The sequence below is a fragment of the Colossoma macropomum genome, unplaced genomic scaffold (genome assembly GCF_904425465.1).
Source record: "Colossoma macropomum unplaced genomic scaffold, Colossoma_macropomum, whole genome shotgun sequence".
Taxonomy (NCBI): Eukaryota; Metazoa; Chordata; class Actinopteri; order Characiformes; family Serrasalmidae; genus Colossoma; species Colossoma macropomum.
The window spans coordinates 12,643,553-12,662,274 of NW_023494798.1; the positions used below are offsets into that span (position 1 = coordinate 12,643,553).

The following is an 18,722-nucleotide window of genomic DNA, read 5'->3' on the forward strand; positions in this document are numbered from 1 at the left end:
AAACGGGTGGGAGAAACAATAACGCGCCTTTCACATCTGCCCCGTAGGCAGAGATGATGATGAGCGCGCCTCCCATTTCTGCACTTCCACATTAGTCCGCCTCAGGCTGACAGGAGCACAGCCTCTTTCTCCACACGCACCCATGACAACGGAGAGATAATTTACAGTTTTAACGCAACTTTGTCTAATTTCGACGGGACGAACAAGTAAGAAGAAGATGTTTCAGCTGAGGAGACCGTTCGAGAGCGAAAAGCTCCAACTTCAGGAGCTGAACTGCAGGCTCGGCCAGTACCTGTCGAGAGCGAAGCTGCTGGAGCAAGAAAACGCCCGCCTGATCTCGGAGATAAACGCGGTGAGGCAGAGCAGGTCTGAGGAGCGGGAGAGCCGACACACGGCCGAGCTGAGAGAGATGAGGAGGCTTGTGGAGCGCCTGTCCTTCGAGAAGAGCAAGGCGGAGGTGGAGAGAGAGAAACTCCGCCGAGAGTTTCAGGCCCTCCAGGCGCTGTGCTCGGACGAGTGCGCCGTTAGCAGAGGTCTCGGCGGAGAGCTGAGGGACTGCGAGCAGCAGCTCCGCCACGCTCAGCACACCAACGGCGCCCTGGAGCAGCGCCTCGGCGAGCTGCAGCGCGAGTGCGCGTTTCTGGAAGACGCCCACAGAAAGGAAGTGACCCACCTCAGGAGCCAGGTGCACTCGCGTGTGATACCTGTGGTGACCGAGGTCCGCCGTGGCCCACCGGCGGTTAGCATGGAGGAGGTGGAGGAATACGCGCTCCACTTGTCTGAGAGCTGGATGGATACGCTCGAGATGTATCGCCAGAAGGTCGAGGAAATGGAGGAGGCCGTGAAAGCGGACCAGGCGAGGCTTGAAGACTTCAGGAAAGAAAGGATGCAGTACGGCTCGGAGCTGAACAGGCTGCGGGCAGAGGTGGAGAAACACGCCCAGCTGCAGCTGGACCTGGAGGAGCAGCTCATCAACATGCAGGAGAACTTTAAAGGAGACATCAGTCAGTACCAGGTAAGAAAATGTGTTGCACTGAAAACATAAAGCCCTGTTAGTTCCATTGTGCTGAAACCGTCTGCTGACAACATGAATCTGTCTGCAGACAAACATCAGCTCTCTCTCCCTGTCCCAGAGGAGGGCCACACCCACCCTCAGAAACACTGTACACCCTTTAAAAAACGTTCTTCATTGTTACAAACTTGGCACAGTAACGTTAGTAGAACCCTTTTGGTGCTACATAAAACCATTTCCTAAAAAGTTCTGTGTGGAGCCATACACTACAAATTCTCCATCAATCTGAAGAACCATTTCAACATGCAGAGAACCATTTAAACGTGAAATGGTTCTATATTGAAGTAATGGTTGTAAATAAAACCTTTGTCTTTACTAAAGAACCTTAAAGAACCATCTTTTTTTAAGTGTGTAGGCTAATGGAGGCAGCTGTTGTCCTGGCCTATGAGCTGGCACTGCCCTGAGAGTAACTATCACAACACAGCACAGTGCAGTGGAGAAGAGAGGAGAGTCCCCCAGTATTTTACAGACTAAAGGCAAATTCTAATATAAAGCTAATCTGTCTTCATTTCAGGAGGCTGTATTTTTGTGTGAAGTCCTGATATTGTAATCTTAAATTTTACTGGCAGCATTCATGCCTAAGTACTTGATGACAACTGAAGATAAAGCATCAGGCCCCCACCTGTTATTAACAAGGCCACAAGGGAGGCCTGGGCAAAGTGTCACACCAATTAAATCTTAATGTGCATCATCTGCAGGATCAGGCCCTAATGTTTTCTGACAGAGTAATTTATTATTTATTACTTTACAATTTAGGACATTATTGCACATACTGAAGAAGATGCTTCTCATCTGCCTTAAAGAGCCAATATCCCTGATTTTTCATTGTATTTTATTCTTATCCCCGAGGTCCTTCTAAGGTTGTGCGTGGGTTAATATACCGAAAGCAGTCATAATTCATTTTTGTGTGATCACTGTCCAACACTTCACTGTCTTTGCTTTTGTTGCTTTACATCAAAGTCTGATATATGAAAATGATTTCTGTTCTGATGTGTCTGCCTTGTATTGTACCTCAGTCTGGGGTGAAACACTACTTATAACTGCAGTGGAGTTGAGCTAAACTCCTGTAGGCTGAATAGGCAGATATATGTGAATGCATTGGTTTTTGTTACATCACATTCAGTAAATTCAACATGGGCTGTTTTTACATCTTAATAGACAACAAGTTATTTATTTATTTAAAAAAGAGGAACATTCATTTTCATAAACATATTACTACAGTTAAGTAGAGGCCTTTGATTCTTCCAGTTTACCTTTGCATCCGGATCACCTGTTTAATAGATGGACATGCTCATTGGTTTTTAAAGGTCAAAGTAGTAAGGACAATGCAAAGATATTGCATGCCATATCAGACATAACAGGCGTAGCAGCATGGATTCAGACTGCTTCGACAACCAGCAGAGAGGATTTAAAGACTAGACTGAAGGATGCATACTTACCTGCCCCAGATACTACAGCATCTTGTGGGTCTGATCTGCTTGACGAATTGCTTAATGGCCTAATTCAGGCTTTTGGCTATGAGCCAGTTACCAGGCCTGACTCTTTAAAACGCGCAATGACAGTGTAGTGGGGGAAGGTGTTGCGAGAGATCCTCAACAGGTGCATCGCAGAAACAGTGGTGCCCAAAATACATTCTGATTGCAAAGGCAAATCACTCACATAACTATTTCCTTCATTTCAAGAGAAGACATAAATTATTATCATGTTGTGTTAGACTGGTATTAGTTCGGAATAATAACATCACACTAAAACCTGGCTCTTCACTAATCACATTCCATCTACTCCTCAGTATTGTACATTGCTTCTGGCAAGCCTCAGAGTATAGAACAGAAGCAGTCAAGCCTTCTCCAGGAGATCTGTCACCCTGTAGAGTTCAGTTCTAGGTTTAATCTGAAATGCCTGACTCTGATATTCAAATGCACTTGATCGTGTTGATTAGTTGGATGTACAGAAATATTAAAAATGGCATCTAACTCTCCTCCTCTTTTGTAGATGATCGTTGAAGAGCTGGAACATGAGCGCCAGCTTTTGGCCAACACTATTTCAGAAAAGCTGAAGGACCATCAGGACCTTCTACAGGTTAAGATGGGGCTCAGTCTGGAAGTGGCAGCATACAGGTACGGTTCCTTTCGGACACAAACATGCATATTAAAGCTGCACTATGTAAGACTTTTTGTTAAAATTGGAAAAAGTAGCATTACTGAGTCAGGAGACAAAAAACAAGAAAATATGCTGTCCATGCATTGCTGTGAGTCACCCTGTAAAGCGTGAAATAAAAATTTAAAAGTCAGAGGTCAGATTTTTGTGGGAGTTTTTCAGACCACATCATATGTCTTTGTGTATTAACATCACACACAGGCTCAAAAAGGCTATGGCTCGATGTTTAAGTCTTAAATGCAGAATCAACATTAAACTGATGAAGATATAATGATAATAGTGAATAATTCACTTACATCCTTGGAAGACACGTCCTTCACCAAGTTTTGACCGAGTTCTCTTTGAATCATCAGATTCATCTGCTTGGAGAAAGGGACCAAAGCACAACTATGTTACAAAATATTCCTCTGCAGGTTGCATGCAGTTACACATTTCCACCATTTCCACCCCAAAAAATAAGAATTATACTTTACTTATTGAAGAAAGATCCCATTGAAGTTGTCTGCTTTATACAACAAAATGCAACCTTTTACAGGCAGTTCACAATGTTCAGTTTGACTGGGACCAAAGAGCATAAAATTACACTGTTCTGTGATCATACTTTTTGGTGTTCACAGCTTTTTTAGTGGCAAAAATTACTGAAGTGATTGTAATTTTACTCAGTTACACTTCTAAAAGGAAAAAAAAACTTTCTTTGCTTTTTACATTTCTATTTAGAAATCCAGACTCATTACAAATCTGAAAGGCCATGGGATTGTCCTTTTTATATATCTTTTGCCAAAGTTAATGTTAATTCATTTGTTTTATTAAACAATCCAACCAGTTTCTTTTCAATGTATAATAAAACTGCCCACAGCTATGCTAATTTGTCTTTAGGCAAAAACCAGCAACGGTCATTAGTCACAACACCAAACACCAACGCATTACACACCACCAAACAAATTGCATGATTTTATCTGTTAAACCATTTACTTTTTACTTTAATATATTTGACTGTGTCTAAACGTCGATTCTTTTTGATTCTTTCACTCAAGAGTGCTTTTGACTTTGCACTTTAAGATTTTTTGCAACGTACTTAATTAAGTATAATTTACTTTAAGTATAATTTCTCTCTCACTTATCAGAGGGAGTACACATCATCAGCACACATAAAGTTCATGAAGGTAGCAGAAAGTTAAAAGAGACAGAGGCACAGAGGAAACATGATCAGGTTAAATATGTCCCAATTATTATCTCTGTTTCCAGGTTCGGTGTTCTCCTGTTATGTGTTTCTCAGATATTTGTGACCTTTCATGTAAGTCCTTACAGCGGGTGGTGGGGGGGCATTTTCCTCCATGTTCTCGTGCCAAAGTGAGCGAAAGGAGGGAATGAAGCAGGGTTTTCTTACGAAGCTTTTCACCACCATTAAATATTAATATCAGAATTCTGCTTGATGGGTTAGCACTCACAGTGCTTGCATACACTGTAGTGAAAGTAAACAGGCTCTACAAGGCTTAATTAAGTTGAGGAAAATATTGTTAATGGCCCACTTAGTTGTGTTACGTTATTAAAGAATAAAGAAGTAAAAAAGGCCTGAGGTGCATACTCAAATTGGTAAGCCAATTCTGTCAGATAGTTTTGAGATGTTTACACAGTAAATTTTGCAGTAGTAAAATGTGTTGATTTTTCAGAGTAAAAATTTTAGGATTGATGAAAGTTGATTCTGGAGGTGTTTTTACACCCAGTTGATAAAACCCAGGGTCTGATGTTACAGGAGTGTGTAAGCACACAGCAAATTTGCCAGTGTTAAATCTACACTGTGAGTGTTAAATTTCACGCTTTCTCAGTGTGTGTATAAGTATATAGGACCTATGCACACACACTAAGAAAGGGTTAAACACTCACAGTGTAGATTTAACATTGGTGATTTTTTTGCTAGCCTGTGTCTAGCCTTAGCTTTTGTACTGTGTTTTTAGTTATTTCATACAGGACTGAAGCAACAGAAGTGCTGCCTACTGTTTGGCAGAGCTGTGAAGAGTCCTTCTACTCTCTGGTCACAAACTTTAACTCCACTTTCAGTGACAGGGTTTGGAACAAAACAATGTTGCAATTGTTGAATGAGAATGTGCATTCCTTAAATGTAAAGACAGTAAATACACTTTTGCATGAGGCCAACTTTATAAATATAGTAATAATTCAGGTGAAGAACAGTATCTTTGGCAGAACACAGAAGTATTTTATCAGACAATGTTTTCTCTAGTGGTTATGAAGTGTATCAGCCAATATGTCTATTAAAAGAAATATTGTATTTTGACTTTGTATCCATGGTTAGTAATATGATTCCAAAGATGGCAAGCAGGCACATCTACTCACCTTCCAATATGTACACAAAGTGACTGCCAGACCTTTTATAGAAAGATCCACCACAGTCCTTCCTCTTACTGCCGCAGGACTTCTTTGCTGTTTCACATTTCATACCGTTTGGGATTCTTCTCTTGACTTTCTTTTGCCATTTCGATTTGAAGCCTCCGCTGTCTTTTTTGGCAGATCCCACTCTCATGTCTGCTCCGTGCTGCACGTTATTGGGAATATTTAGAATGCCTTCCTTGGTGATGTAGAGGACACACAAGCAAGTCTTCCTGTGTCTGTGTCACAGCTCCACATTCTAAGCCATAAAGGAAACAGGCAGAGTGCATTGTGGTTGTTATTTTTAGTTTAGTCTTTCAGCAGACCCAGAGGAGACATCCACAAGGGATATACTGAGCTCTTGCTCAACCAGATTTTTCTTTGCTTTTTTCTATCCACTTGCATGTGCTGTGAAGCTATAAGCTATCACCATTAAGGTAGGTTTCACAGAAAAGATAGTGAAAGGACATAATGGGAGAGCAATCTGTTAATGTCTTATCATGTCCATTTTGTTTCTGTGCCAAAAGGTTTGATACTTGGTTATATTGTTTTCCTTTTGGTTTAAGGTTTTGCTTTGTGATGGCAGAACAAGGTGCTCATCACCCTCCAGACAGGTGAAAGAAACAGCCGAGATAACCCAAATGGTTTTGTTTAAAAAAAAAAAAACGTTAACTATTTATTTTCTTTGCTTTTTAGGGCGCTACTGGAAGGAGAAGGAAAACATGCTCAGATGAGGTCTGATCAGCATTCAAGAGAGAGAATAATAGGTACAGTGGCACTATTTTTTTCTGTGCAGTTTTCTCGCTTTCTAAGGTTTAATATTCAGCTTCATTTAGTACAAGAATGAAACCAATAGCCAAATATTAAAGCTTGTCATTTTCTCTCCTAGATATCAAATTACCTTCTCAGTACGCTCCAAGGGTCTCCACCCGTCAGCCAGAAGTGAGAAGGCATTACACAGGATATGATGTGAGGTATATGGAGCCCATTTCCAGCATTAGAACCTCTACTGTATCCAGTCAGTTTGACTCCCAAAGAGCCTCCAGGGTTGTGCCCATCGCTGTGTCAAAACATGCCCATCAGAGTCCTGCTGCAAGAAGGGATATGATCTCTTTCACCAAAGCAACTCAAGCAGCAGCTGCAGCAAGTGCAGCCAAACCTGGAGTCTCAGCCAGTGACAGAACCAAAGAAGTGATGGAGGAGAAGAGTGTGAAAATCAAAGGGTTGTCACAGGACCAGTCAGTAACAGGAAGCAAATTAGTCTCCACTGCCTCACCAACAGCAGAACAGAAATCAGTGAGAGTTGTATCACCTCCCATGATGAGCCTGAGCACCAATAAGGAAAGCCATCAGAAAGTTGTTGATAAGCAAAACGAGAGAAGGTATGAGAGAGCAGAAACAGATTATACCAAGGTAACAGTGAAATCTGGTGAAGTACAGTTTGTCCAAGAAGAAGAGTTCAAACATGAAGATCGGAAAGATTTGAAAGAGTCTGTAAATGTGGAACCAAAGAAATTTGCAGGAGAGGAAAAAGTATTGGACTCTGTGTCCATGGAAGAAATTGTTGAGAAGGTCATGAAGCCTGCTGGCATGGATACAAAGCTTAGTCCATCCACTGACTCAAAGATCACATATCATGTAGAGAAAACACAGCAAGAGGATGGAAGCACCAAGACTCAGATAGTCCTGCAATCAAAAGTGGAAGAGAATCTGGATGTGTCGGATGACTCTGCTCTGGAGAAACTCCTCAGTAAGGGAGTGAAAAAAGTCTCCCTGGAGGATATTGAGGGAACCCCAACAGGAGGCATGATTCAAAATCTGCTAAGTCTTGGTCTGAAAGGTGAAAGTCTAGAAAACAAGTCTGTTAATGTGGAGATAATAGAGGAACCAGTGGAATCTCAAAGTGATGAAGAAGGGGAGGTTGAAATTGAGGAGACTGTTGAGGTGAAAGCTAAACCTTACTTCAAACCTTCAACAATGTTCTTCCAGATTGAAGAGCCAGAAAATGAACCTCCGCCAACTGAACAATATGAGAGTGCCAGTGAGACTGTGGCAACTTCAGGGTATGGCGAGAGTGGATCTGTGCAGGTCCAGGAGGTGTCCAAAGAGGAGAGTCTCCCCTACTATTCCCAGGGCCAAGAGTCTCAAGAGTACTTTGTTTCCACCCCTGAAGACAATATGTCGGAATCTGAGGAGGGTGGTGGATTTATGTCTTATGGACATTATGGAGTGGTGGATGACCTTTCAGATGAGAGATACTACCAGGAAGAAGGTCCTCCTACAAACAGAAGATACTCAGATGAAGATGACAGTAATAGAGAGTCACCTGAATATGTCAAAAGAGACCCTTTTCCACAGTGTATCATTGAGGAGGAGATACGCGTTTCTCCCATAGTGCAAGAGTCGATGCTAGAGATCCTGAAAGAGGAGTCTCTGGACCCAAGAGAGCAGCTGAGGGGGGCCCTGGAACAGCTGGAGGGCACAGTGTCTGGATCACTGAAAGAAGAACTTGCTGTTCTCACAAAGGCTGGTGAGACCTCTGAGAGTGTCTCTGTTGACATTAAGAAGGTAGACCCTGCAGACGATGGAACAATGACCTTTGTAGCAGAGCTCAATGTTTCTCAGACTCTGGAGGAGTCTGGGCTGCTGGATGATCAGACAGATGACCTGTCCCAAGAACAGGTTTTGGCAGCACTGCAGTCCTCAAACCCTGGACTCCACCAGGCCCTCAGTGCTGGAGCTGGTGGAAGCTATACCATGACAGTCTCCAAAGAGGAGGTCCAATCAGAGGGAATGCCATGGATGACCAGCCTAGAAGAAACTGAAGACTGGAGCACGGCTGGTGAAGCTGGAAAAACAGAAAAAGTCATCAAGCTGGGGCCTGCTGAGAAGTCCTTCACATTTCAAATGGATATCAACAACAGCTCATCTGGGTCAACAAGCTTAGAAGGGGTGGATTCCCAAGGACAGAGAGGCGATGGAGCCAGTGTCCAAGAGTTCCTACAGACCCAGATGATTGACCCTTCTTTAAAGGTCCGACATGAGAAAAAAATTGCTACTGTTTACCTTGAAAGCCCCAAGGACGACTAACTGAAATCCAAATAAAATCACCCTGCAGCTTCATATTACCTTCTGAAGTATAGAGAATTGTGCATTATTTTCTATGATGCTTAAAGAGAGCAGGGTGATTGTCTCAAATCAGATTTGGTTTCTTTGCCTGATCAGATATATGTGTTTGGACACAGTATTGGCTTTTGGCTCTTTTTGCAGTTTACACTTCAATCAGACACATTGCACACACTGCAAAACTTATATCTCAGTAGTGAAATCATGTTGGAACTTAGTCAGTCTATCTAATATTTCTCATTTTGAGATTGTTTTAAGAATATTACAAGGTTATTTAAAGGGCCCATGCCTTAGGTCCACTGGCATTCGTGTAGTTTTATGAACCAAAAATAATCATAATTAATTATAAATCATTTTTAAATGCTCAATTTCCAACCTTTTATGCCTTAAAAAGGCTACAGGCTACTGTTACTGCACCTTTAATGTTTATGCAGGGAAATGATCTCAGAAATAGTAGATTAAAAACAGGTTTTTGCAGTTTAGTTTCCATATATATATACTTTCTTGACTGGAGTAAATGGCATGTTTTGAAATTTTTGTTTATATACTACATCAAACTATATACATTCTGTACTCTTTTTTTTTAAGTGAGACAAATTCAGTTTTTCACAATATGGGGCCTTTAACTTGCTTGTAGACATTTTTACTTGTTTAAAATTATTTTATCTAGTGAAATTGTCTGATTCTATCTACTCTATTCAAGCATTATTTCTTGAAACAAGCAATAGAATAAGACAATAGATAAAATTGGCAATAGAATAAGACAATAGATAAAATTACCTAAAAAGGGAAAAAAATCTAGAAATTACTTGAATGATCTTCAAGTCTTAGAATATCTCATAAGGAGAAATATTAAATATATTGACTAGATTTAAGATTTCACTTGGCAAGACATAAAATACTGAACTCATTTCATACTTGGAATTAGATCATATAATTAATAAAAGAACTGTGACGTCACTGTGTCCTGTAAAACCACAGAAATGAGTTTTCCTTAATAATGCAAAACTGCAAATATCACATACAGCTAAACCTATATTTAAATCAGTGCTTTCTGTTAGTGATCCTCAGTTTTTCCGTTATTCACTCTCTCATCTTATATCCTTTATTTCTTAATATTGTCTTGATCTATATTTTTCTACTAGCTACATGATCTATATATTTTATTTTGATGATACAGTCTCGTTTTAGCTGAAGTCTCCACTTTTTATTACTAAGGTCCACTTTGTCTAACAGTTTAACCTAGCCTATTTACAAGTATTTTCTGTGTTTGTGACTTTTACCAGAGCATTAAGAAAATGTTTTAAAAAAGTTCATGTAAAATCAGGCCTAACAGAAAATTAAGGATAGATGCTGAAGAAGTATAAACACCACGTAGAGAAGAATGTTACTATTACTGCAATTGTGCGAGGCTCATTTTAGCCTATGTAAGGAGTGAAACATTGCTGGATTTTTCTTGAGGTACTGATATTCGATCATAACCACTAACTAAGAAGACTTATGCAGTATAGCCTACATTTGACTGCTATCAGTGTCTGGCTCTGTGATTAACAGGAGATTTCGGACTGTCCTTCCTGTCTTTCTTAGATCCTTTAATCCTTAAATAACATTAGACTGGTATTCACTAATCCAGCTGTCCCATGCTTCCAAGATGAGGGCTTTTACATTGCTCTCTGCAAAGTGTGTGTAGAGGGAGAGAGAGTGAGAGAGAGAGAGAGAGAGTGAGAGAGTGAGAGAGAGAGAGAGAGAGAGAGAGCAGTTTTCTCTCAACAATAAGAATGTAGGGCAAGTGTTCACTCTACAAGTGTCTAAGTGCAGTAGAACTGTAGTTCGGTGCCATTAAGTCTGTCAAGGCCTGGAACTCAGAAACAGGATTTGCTGTAGCAAGTTTGCATAACGAGTGGTTATTTTAGGACCATTGCTCATGCTTCACATGCTGGTAGTGGAGGAAACGAGAAGGAGAGATGAGAGTACGTATAGTAAGCCTATTTGGAGGGCTCCGGTAACACATGATTCCTGAAGAGGGTTTACAGGTTATCGGCACATGAGGGTGAACAGTCAAATGCAATATTTTCTTGTGTTCTGGTCTGAAACAGTCATTTTCAAAAATCACGTGCAAGCATGTGCATCTTCTGTTCTACATTTTTGCAATGAATGTTTTTCTTAATCTTGTCACATATACTACAGTAATGCAAGACTATACACTGTTATCTGTATTGCACTAGTACTCTCTTGATAACTTGCATTCAGTTTGGTGCAAGTGTAGCAATGCTCTGCATCTGAAAGCTTTCATTTAGCTCTGCTGTAATCTCTTTTAGCCAAGGTTTAAGTCAGTGACTGGCCCAGGTGACAGTTTTGTGCCTCTTTCCAATGGTGGTGGTTTTTGATTTTAACCTCTTTAAAGGAATTCCACCAATTTTTCAAAATTTCAGTGGTTGAGATGTAAACAAAGTCATTCAGAGTGGTTTGATGTGAAACTCTGATTTCTTTACAGTGATGGTGATAGGAACCAGGGGTCGCAATGTCTACAGGGCAAATGTAGCCGTTTTATTTTTTATTCAAAATGAACAGTAAACTTGCGTGTGTCTTCTGGGTTTTTATATGTAATGTTGATAATGATAAAATAGTGGTAAATCTGAAAAACAAAGCATCTCTTTAGGGACTGTTTTGCTTTACAACACCCTGTATGTACCTGTCTGCCACAAATGGATTTAAAAATGATACGTTTTAGGCAAAAATCTTCACAAAACTATTGTAAAACAATGTCTCAGTCATCAGGCAGCATATCCATAACCATTTAATAAAATTACTTTCTGTGAAGGAACTTTTAGAGGCATTAAACTCTAAACTCATCAGATGTCTGGTTCCTATCACCACCACTGTGAACAATTCTGACGTGGCAAGTGTCTCTAGAATGGTGCATGACACGTTAAATCAGCTGTGAACGACTTTGTTTACATCTTAGTCGTGTAAGATGCAAATGCAAATAATACATTTTGAAAAATTTGTGGTAATTGCTAATTCATTACCTACTAACACTGATAAAACACTAGTGATCCCTTGGGATGGTGTTAGCTCAGCTTTTTGACTTCTTTGTATCTCTTTTACTTCTTTGCAACATGTGTGAAAGAGATGCACTTTTTATATTATATACACATAGTGTAACAAAGCTTACTGCCACATTCAGAAATGCTTGAGGGAGAGGGCACAGATGCAGTTAGAGGTTTATGAAATTTGACAGCTGAAAGAGTGTACTCCATCTATAATACTGAAGTTTGGCAGCTTTTCTGTCCACATGTAGCCTGGGCATTGGTTCACACCTCAAAAACAATAAAAGCAACTCTTGTGTGCTTCAGTGTCCTAAATCTTGATTGTGTTTGACGTGGAATTTGAAAATACAGCAGTGCTGAAGGATAAGACCTTACAGCACATGTGGCAGTTGTTTGCATGATGGAGGGTCTTCAATAACTGGTGCCATTTTGGGAGAGAAATTGGTGGAGTGGCTTTGCCAGCCAGACCAGAGTCTCTTAGAGAACAAAGACACCGTGGATCTTGTCTGCCTTGCAAGAAATATTGCCTTGGTCCTTTGCCAATCCACAGCTTTCCACTAATGAAACAGAATGAAGTTGGACTGTCTGAAAGTCCTGGGCTTATGTATCTGTATTCATGATGGCATGAAGGGTCACTTCTGCTAGACAGAGTTAAGAATGTTTGTCTTCACTTGTAATAAATGAAACAGCACAGCTGAGGGTTTCCAAAGAGTACCAGCCATAGAGATGGGCAATAGTACGATATTTTATCATTAATGTGATAACTTTTGTTATCTTGATAAACAATATGCTTCTTTAAGCATATCATAAGTACTTGCAGGATACAGAACAACTGCATGTTTATTAAAAAGAGAGCATAATTTAGTTCTGTTTAATTGGATTTAGTGCAGCACAGTATGTGAGCTGTTGAATAAAAACTACTAAAAATTATTAATGGTAGTTTTTAAGTGTGTCAAAAAATCAATATATGTATTATGTTTAGTGCAAAATATCTATAAGTATCTTAATGTTTTTGCCAAATCACCCCCCTAACCAGCAGTTCATAATTACAACCCAGCATAAGCAGGGATAGTGACGGGCCTTTTAAATGAAATTTACTCTGATAGACTGTTTCTTTCTGATTAAAGAACTGAAAGGATGGTTGAGCTTTTCCCTTGTACTCTCCAGTTCTACGGATTCAAATAGAGTTATGGAAAAACTGAAGTTTGAGGGGAGGAACATGCCTGAAACCCAATCCATCCAATCTAATGCCCTATAAATTAACATCTTTACCTTCCTTTTTCCATCTCCTCCCTGTTTCTCAGTCCTATATCAGCACTACCACAGTTAACAGTGGGGTCCAGCCTTCTAGCTACAGGCAGAGGCTGCCCAGAACTGCAGCCCAGGTTCTCAGAGTTTTCTCCCCTGCCTTAGTCAGTCTTCCCTCAATCTACCAGCACATGTTAAAGGCATGGTCCAAACTTGCAAAATGGGTCTTAGAGAGTAACTTAGTGGTAAAGTAATGAGTATTGAGATATAAGTAAGAAGAGAAGTCTTTAGTTATTGTAGTGGATTTTTTTTTGAGTAACTACCCCAACACTGGTATAATGGATATACGAGCCCTGCTGGGTGAGTTAGAGCGAGGGCTGCCTGCTTGGCTGGAGAGGAGTGAATTTGGCACAGAGATATCACAACACGTCCAGAGCACTCAGCTTCCACAAATAAACCTTCCCTCAATCACCTCCCAACGTCCAAACACCCCTCACCACTTCACGTACTGCACACTGGCCAGCTCACTGCTCAGTTCATGTCATTTTCTGCTAAAGACTGAGGGTTTATCTGGCCGTGATAATGTAGTTTGTCATCAGAGAATTTTGGCGGGCAAGGATGCCAGCTGACTTTAGATACGTTTGGCACTATCTCAATGCATGCCTTGGCTACTGGTTGATCACTCTGAGTTTCTATTTTCAACCTTAAAGCACTCACATAAATGCACGCAAACACACACACGCACACACACACACACACACATACAGAGAACATGTAAGGAGAGTAACAAAGATAACCAAACATGTCCAGCAACACTCTGAAAGAAACCTTGCCAAAAGTTCTAAATACAAAGGAAGGTGACTGTTCTGTGTTTCCTTGACGATTAGAGAGGAAGAAAACCTTGGAAAGTTAGAACAAAGTGGAGTTGAATGTTTTCATCGCTTCCTTCTGAAGCCAGGGATGATGTAATGGAGGCAGTTTTTCATCAGGAAAGCAGCTGTAAAGCACTGCGCCTGTGTTTCCACAAACCTGTTTGTGATGGAGATACCTTTTGCGAACAGGCCTGCTGCTTTTCCAGTAGACTTACTTCAGCTCCACTACAGCTTTGTGCTTGAATTTGAGTTCAGCCATTCCTCGGTCTCCTGCATTTCTCTCCTTCTCTGAATCTCTTTTGGATTTGCTCCAGGTTTCAATAGCTGGGGTGTGTTGCTCTGGGCTGCAGCTGTTGTCCTGATTATAAGGGAAAGAACCTGATCTGAGCGCAGCGTTATCTGACTGGGGAGTGGGCAAAGGTTAGCCGCCTGAGGAAGAGCAGACCCCTGATTCATTGCTTGAAACTTGGATCCACCTCGTTCTTGGATACAACAACAAAGCAACATAGCAACAGAGCTCCTTAACTTACAGGCCTGTGGAGACTGGTTACCAAAAATCAGCCACCAATGAGCTCTTTCAGCAGCCTTTTTCAGTGTGAACTCAGAGGGAACAAATGTCGGTGTACTTTTGAGATGGTTTCATTTAATAGACCGTTTTAACTGTTTCATCTAACGGATGTTTCCCGCAGTATACGTTAATGGCTGTTTACACAGAGCTGAGCAACAAGGCAACAGGGAATAAACAAAAGTTATTCTTGATTTACCACTGGCTCTCTTATTTCAGGTTTGGTGCTAAGTAACGGTAAACTGATGTATGACACGGCTGCACATTCAAGGAAGATGGGTGTCTCTTGCACATAGTAATATGAATGATATTCCTTCTATTAATAGCAGTTAATAGGGATGGGGGTTTTCTGTTTTTGTAATTGCACTGCTTGTTATCTATATAGTTGGCCTCAAGAAAATTCTGAGATCATTTAAGAGTTCCCCTTTTCTTGGAATGTCCATTTAAGGTCAATGTCCTTTTGAAGCTCTTGGCCCTGTGCAAACTCTCCGAGCTCCATCCAAAATGACAAAGTAAAATATTTTTCTGTGTGACATTTTGCTGAACTACTCCAGGATTAGAACACAGTTTTGAAAGCAACAGTCCTTGGAGACTTGGGTCAAAATAGCTGTTCTCCAGTTCACACTAACACTGTATCATCATGGTGATCAGTTCAGGTTTACACTTAATATATAATACAATATATAGTACTGGCAAAACGGGACAAAACCTAACATAGTTTATTTGCTCCAGTATCCTTAAATAATTATTCATCTTTTTTATGCAAGCAAACATTTTTACTACAAATGGACACAAACATTTTGCTTCTACCACCTACCATTTATAAACAGCTGAGCCGAAAGCAGTGCAAATGTTACCGCTTACCCCATAGGTGGGGTTAATTGTAACAGACTGAGCGGCTAGCTGTAACAGTCGCAGAAAAGTCTGGTAAATCGATACAGAAATTGTTAATTCACCATAATTCTATGTTCTTTGAAACAAAGAAGTTGTTTCAAATATTAAGTTTAAGAGGAAGTTATCTGCACTGTAAAACTGAAATGCAATTTGTATGTAGCATGCTTTTGATTAATCGGCGCATAAAAACTTCCAACAAATTGTTTTCAAGATATATGGGAGGATATGGGAAGCTTGCATTGTTTACTTTATGAGGCAAACTAACACTGCGCTAAAACCAACCCCGCCATGTGGAGGCTGTACTTTAGCCTAGCTGGCTCTCACTGTGAGTTATTGACATGCTTCAAAATGTGACTTCATTACAGCCACCAAGAGAGTAATTAAAATAATACATGTGTAAATTCTGTGACCATTCATTAATTAAAATCACACTTGTGATGAAAATGTTACTTCTAAGGCACAAAAGCTGTCATCAGTGTTAATCTTTAGAAATATCTCTCTGATTGCTGCCAGAGTTTGCTGCTATGGGAATACAAGAAGCTGTCCAAAAGCATGTTCTCCTTAAACCTGTTTAATTACATGAAATATCCATGTTGCATTTTACCCCACGGTTGGTTCTGCCCCTCTCTTCCCCACCTTCTAGTGGCAGTACATTGTCCATTTACTTGGTTTTGTGTACAAGCAGATTAGGTTACTCTAGGATTATGTTAGAGATGTTAGAGCAGCCACATAAGGGCATTTTATTAAGACTGCATGGGTGACATTAGTCATCCCGTATAAAGCTATAAAAGAGTTATTACAAACCACTGACTTGTATTATTCATGTGATGTTTTAGAAGAGATGATAGCAAGAGCCAAAGACTACTGGCTTACCTAGTGCTTACCTAGTGACTGGACACAGCCAAGGTTGCACTTGTTGGTGCTACTGCAAAAGCTTCTTTCATAAGCGGTTTGTGCCCAGCCTCCTGCTGTCTAGTGAGGAGGAGGACTGTAGTCTGTATCTGTGTTCTTAGGGCCGGGCATTCTCTCGACACACCTACAAGCAGTCTGACCCATCACATATTCATCCACATGCACATATAGTGTATTGTTCAGCTAATACAAGCAGAGACACAACGACTACTTAACGTCCTTCCACAGCTCACGGTCACCATATTCTAATCAGTCCTTCTCTTACTGTGACCTGTGTGACCTTCAAATCTTGTTCACCCCATTTGCTACTCAGGTTGTTGCTGCCAAGCTTTATTTATCAAGTTTCATTTCTGAATATGTCATAAAACATTAGGCCTGTCTACCATTCTCTCAGCTCTCAACTGGGGAAAAGCTAGTGGATGTCTTGGGGACCAACAAGAAGGCAAGTTGGAAGGAAAGCCGCTGATCCCAGTCAGCATCAGTTTGGGAGATGCTTAGGAAGATTAACTTCCACCAGACCATCTGTCTGAAGGTGTTACAGGTGTCTAATATCTATTATATCTAAGAGTTGGTTTAGCTGGTGTGATAGCTTGGACATGTACTCTCACTGGCCACTTTATTAGGTACACCAACCTACCCTGTTTCTACACTCTGTCAGTTCCACTAATTTCATGAGGTCCACTTATCATCAGCCAAATGCAAAACTTTGAGCACCCCTGGACAAATGACATGTTCTATTGATAGAATACACTTCTACACACTTTAAGGTACAATTACTGTTTATTTGCTTACTGTAACACATTGGGAAAAAACATAAAATGTGGTCTGTGTAAAAGGTTTATTTTTTTCTGTATGTCACACTAGCAAATAAATAGAAATCATGTATTAAAATTTGCAGAAGAAAATGCTATTATTAATTTTGTCCCACTTGAAGGATGTTAGCTTATTTTCACTAACAAAATCTACAAAGCATGTAAATTGACCAGTGTTCAAACATTTGCATACAACTGTATATGTATTTTGTAGTTGTACAATTACAGACTGTAGTCCATCTGTTTCTCTGCATAATTTGTCAGCCCTCTTTACCCCATTCATCACTGATCAAGAGTCCACCATAGACCAGGTATTTTTTGAGTTGTGGATCATAGGATGACTAATACAAACTGTGCAGCAACAGATGAGCTGTCGTCAGTGTCAGTGCATATTTGTACAGTTCTGCAGTTTCTGCTGTGAACTTGTTTGGTCATTCAAATTGAATGAGATCAGATGGAAAGGCAAATAAGACGTTTGCTTACGTTTCCTGCTGCTCAGATATTTCTCCCAAGAAAAAGAGCCCAGTAATTTCACATGTCTTCTCTTGAGTTTTAGTAGAGATATGAAGTCATACATTGTGCTCAGATTAGATAAAATAATGCTAAGCACTTTGTCTCTCCTGTATCTCATGACTCCTTTTTGTCTAATGCTATTTCTCCTAAGGAATTCTAGGAAAATTACTATTAAGACTCCTGAGCAATCAAAGAGCAACATTTGAGCTATAAAAAAGTCTATTTTGGTATGGAGTGAAGTCTCATAGTGTCATAACTGTATGTGTAATTAAAATGTTAGGCCTAAATCTGTCCTTTCCTGTGATACATACTTTAACAGATACACATTCTTCTTTAAGCCTACTCGTCTCTGATTCACATTCTATACCTCAAACACCTTCTGAAACCATGGCTGCAAAGTTGGAGCCAGACCTCGCAGCCTTGCGATATGATATCTAATGCTGATGTCTAGTGGAGTAAGTTATCAGGCTCAGTGCCTACAACTCATGGCTTGTCTATGAAGCTTTCTCCCTGTGCCTCTTCTCTCTCTCTCTTTTAGTCTCCCATAGACATTTTAGTGTGAAGGCAGTCAGTGTGGTGACAATGTTGTGAAAGCCAGGGCCAGTGATATGGTCCCCAAGTACACCCCCCCCACTCACACTCTGACTCATAGCCATGGCATGAGTCTTCAAGCCCTAAGAGAGAAGAAACATTATCCAGTGTCCATAAATCATGAGCAACACTTCGGCCTAGTGTTAACACATTAGCATTAGCATAGTAGAATGGAAGCATTAGGTCTCCTACTTTTTATTTCATTTTAGTGAAGTGTCACCTAAAGTATGTTGTCTGTAGAAGAAGCTCAAAGGCTCAGATCACACACTGACTAGCAGTGAAACACTATTTCCTTCAGATTACATACTACTAATTCAGTACTGTTATTATTGTAAGACAATCTTGTGTCTCTGAATTGGTAACTTTAAAAGAAAAGAGAACATATTTTAAATCATTTTTAATATAACCTAAATATAACAATGCCCCGGCGTCAATGATGCAACGCGCCACTCTCATAAAGCACCAAAAGCTAGCTGAGGACTAATAGTGCCCCATTGTGAAGAATCTTTAACCTGTTAAATGTGA

General features: G+C 40.3%; 1 protein-coding gene across 1 annotated transcript; it reads left to right on the forward strand.

Moving 5' to 3' along the window:
- Positions 1 to 20: 20 nt before the first annotated feature.
- On the forward strand, positions 21 to 8,751 carry synm (synemin, intermediate filament protein). The gene is made up of 4 exons (XM_036584768.1): positions 21 to 1,015; positions 3,065 to 3,189; positions 6,311 to 6,381; positions 6,504 to 8,751. The coding sequence occupies exons 1-4, from the start codon at positions 218 to 220 to the stop codon at positions 8,702 to 8,704; spliced, it is 3,195 nt and encodes a 1,064-aa protein (XP_036440661.1). The 5' UTR covers positions 21 to 217; the 3' UTR covers positions 8,705 to 8,751.
- The last annotated feature ends 9,971 nt before the right edge of the window (positions 8,752 to 18,722 follow it).

What these genes read in the sequence shown, in the direction of transcription:
- synm (XM_036584768.1), top strand. Translation starts at nt 218, where the DNA reads ATGTTTCAGCTGAGGAGACCGTTCGAGAGCGAAAAGCTCCAACTTCAG. An exon ending in GAGACATCAGTCAGTACCAG is followed by an intron (nt 1,016 to 3,064) that starts GTAAGAAAATGT and finishes CCTCTTTTGTAG; the next exon opens with ATGATCGTTGAAGAGCTGGA. An exon ending in TTCAAGAGAGAGAATAATAG is followed by an intron (nt 6,382 to 6,503) that starts GTACAGTGGCAC and finishes TTTCTCTCCTAG; the next exon opens with ATATCAAATTACCTTCTCAG.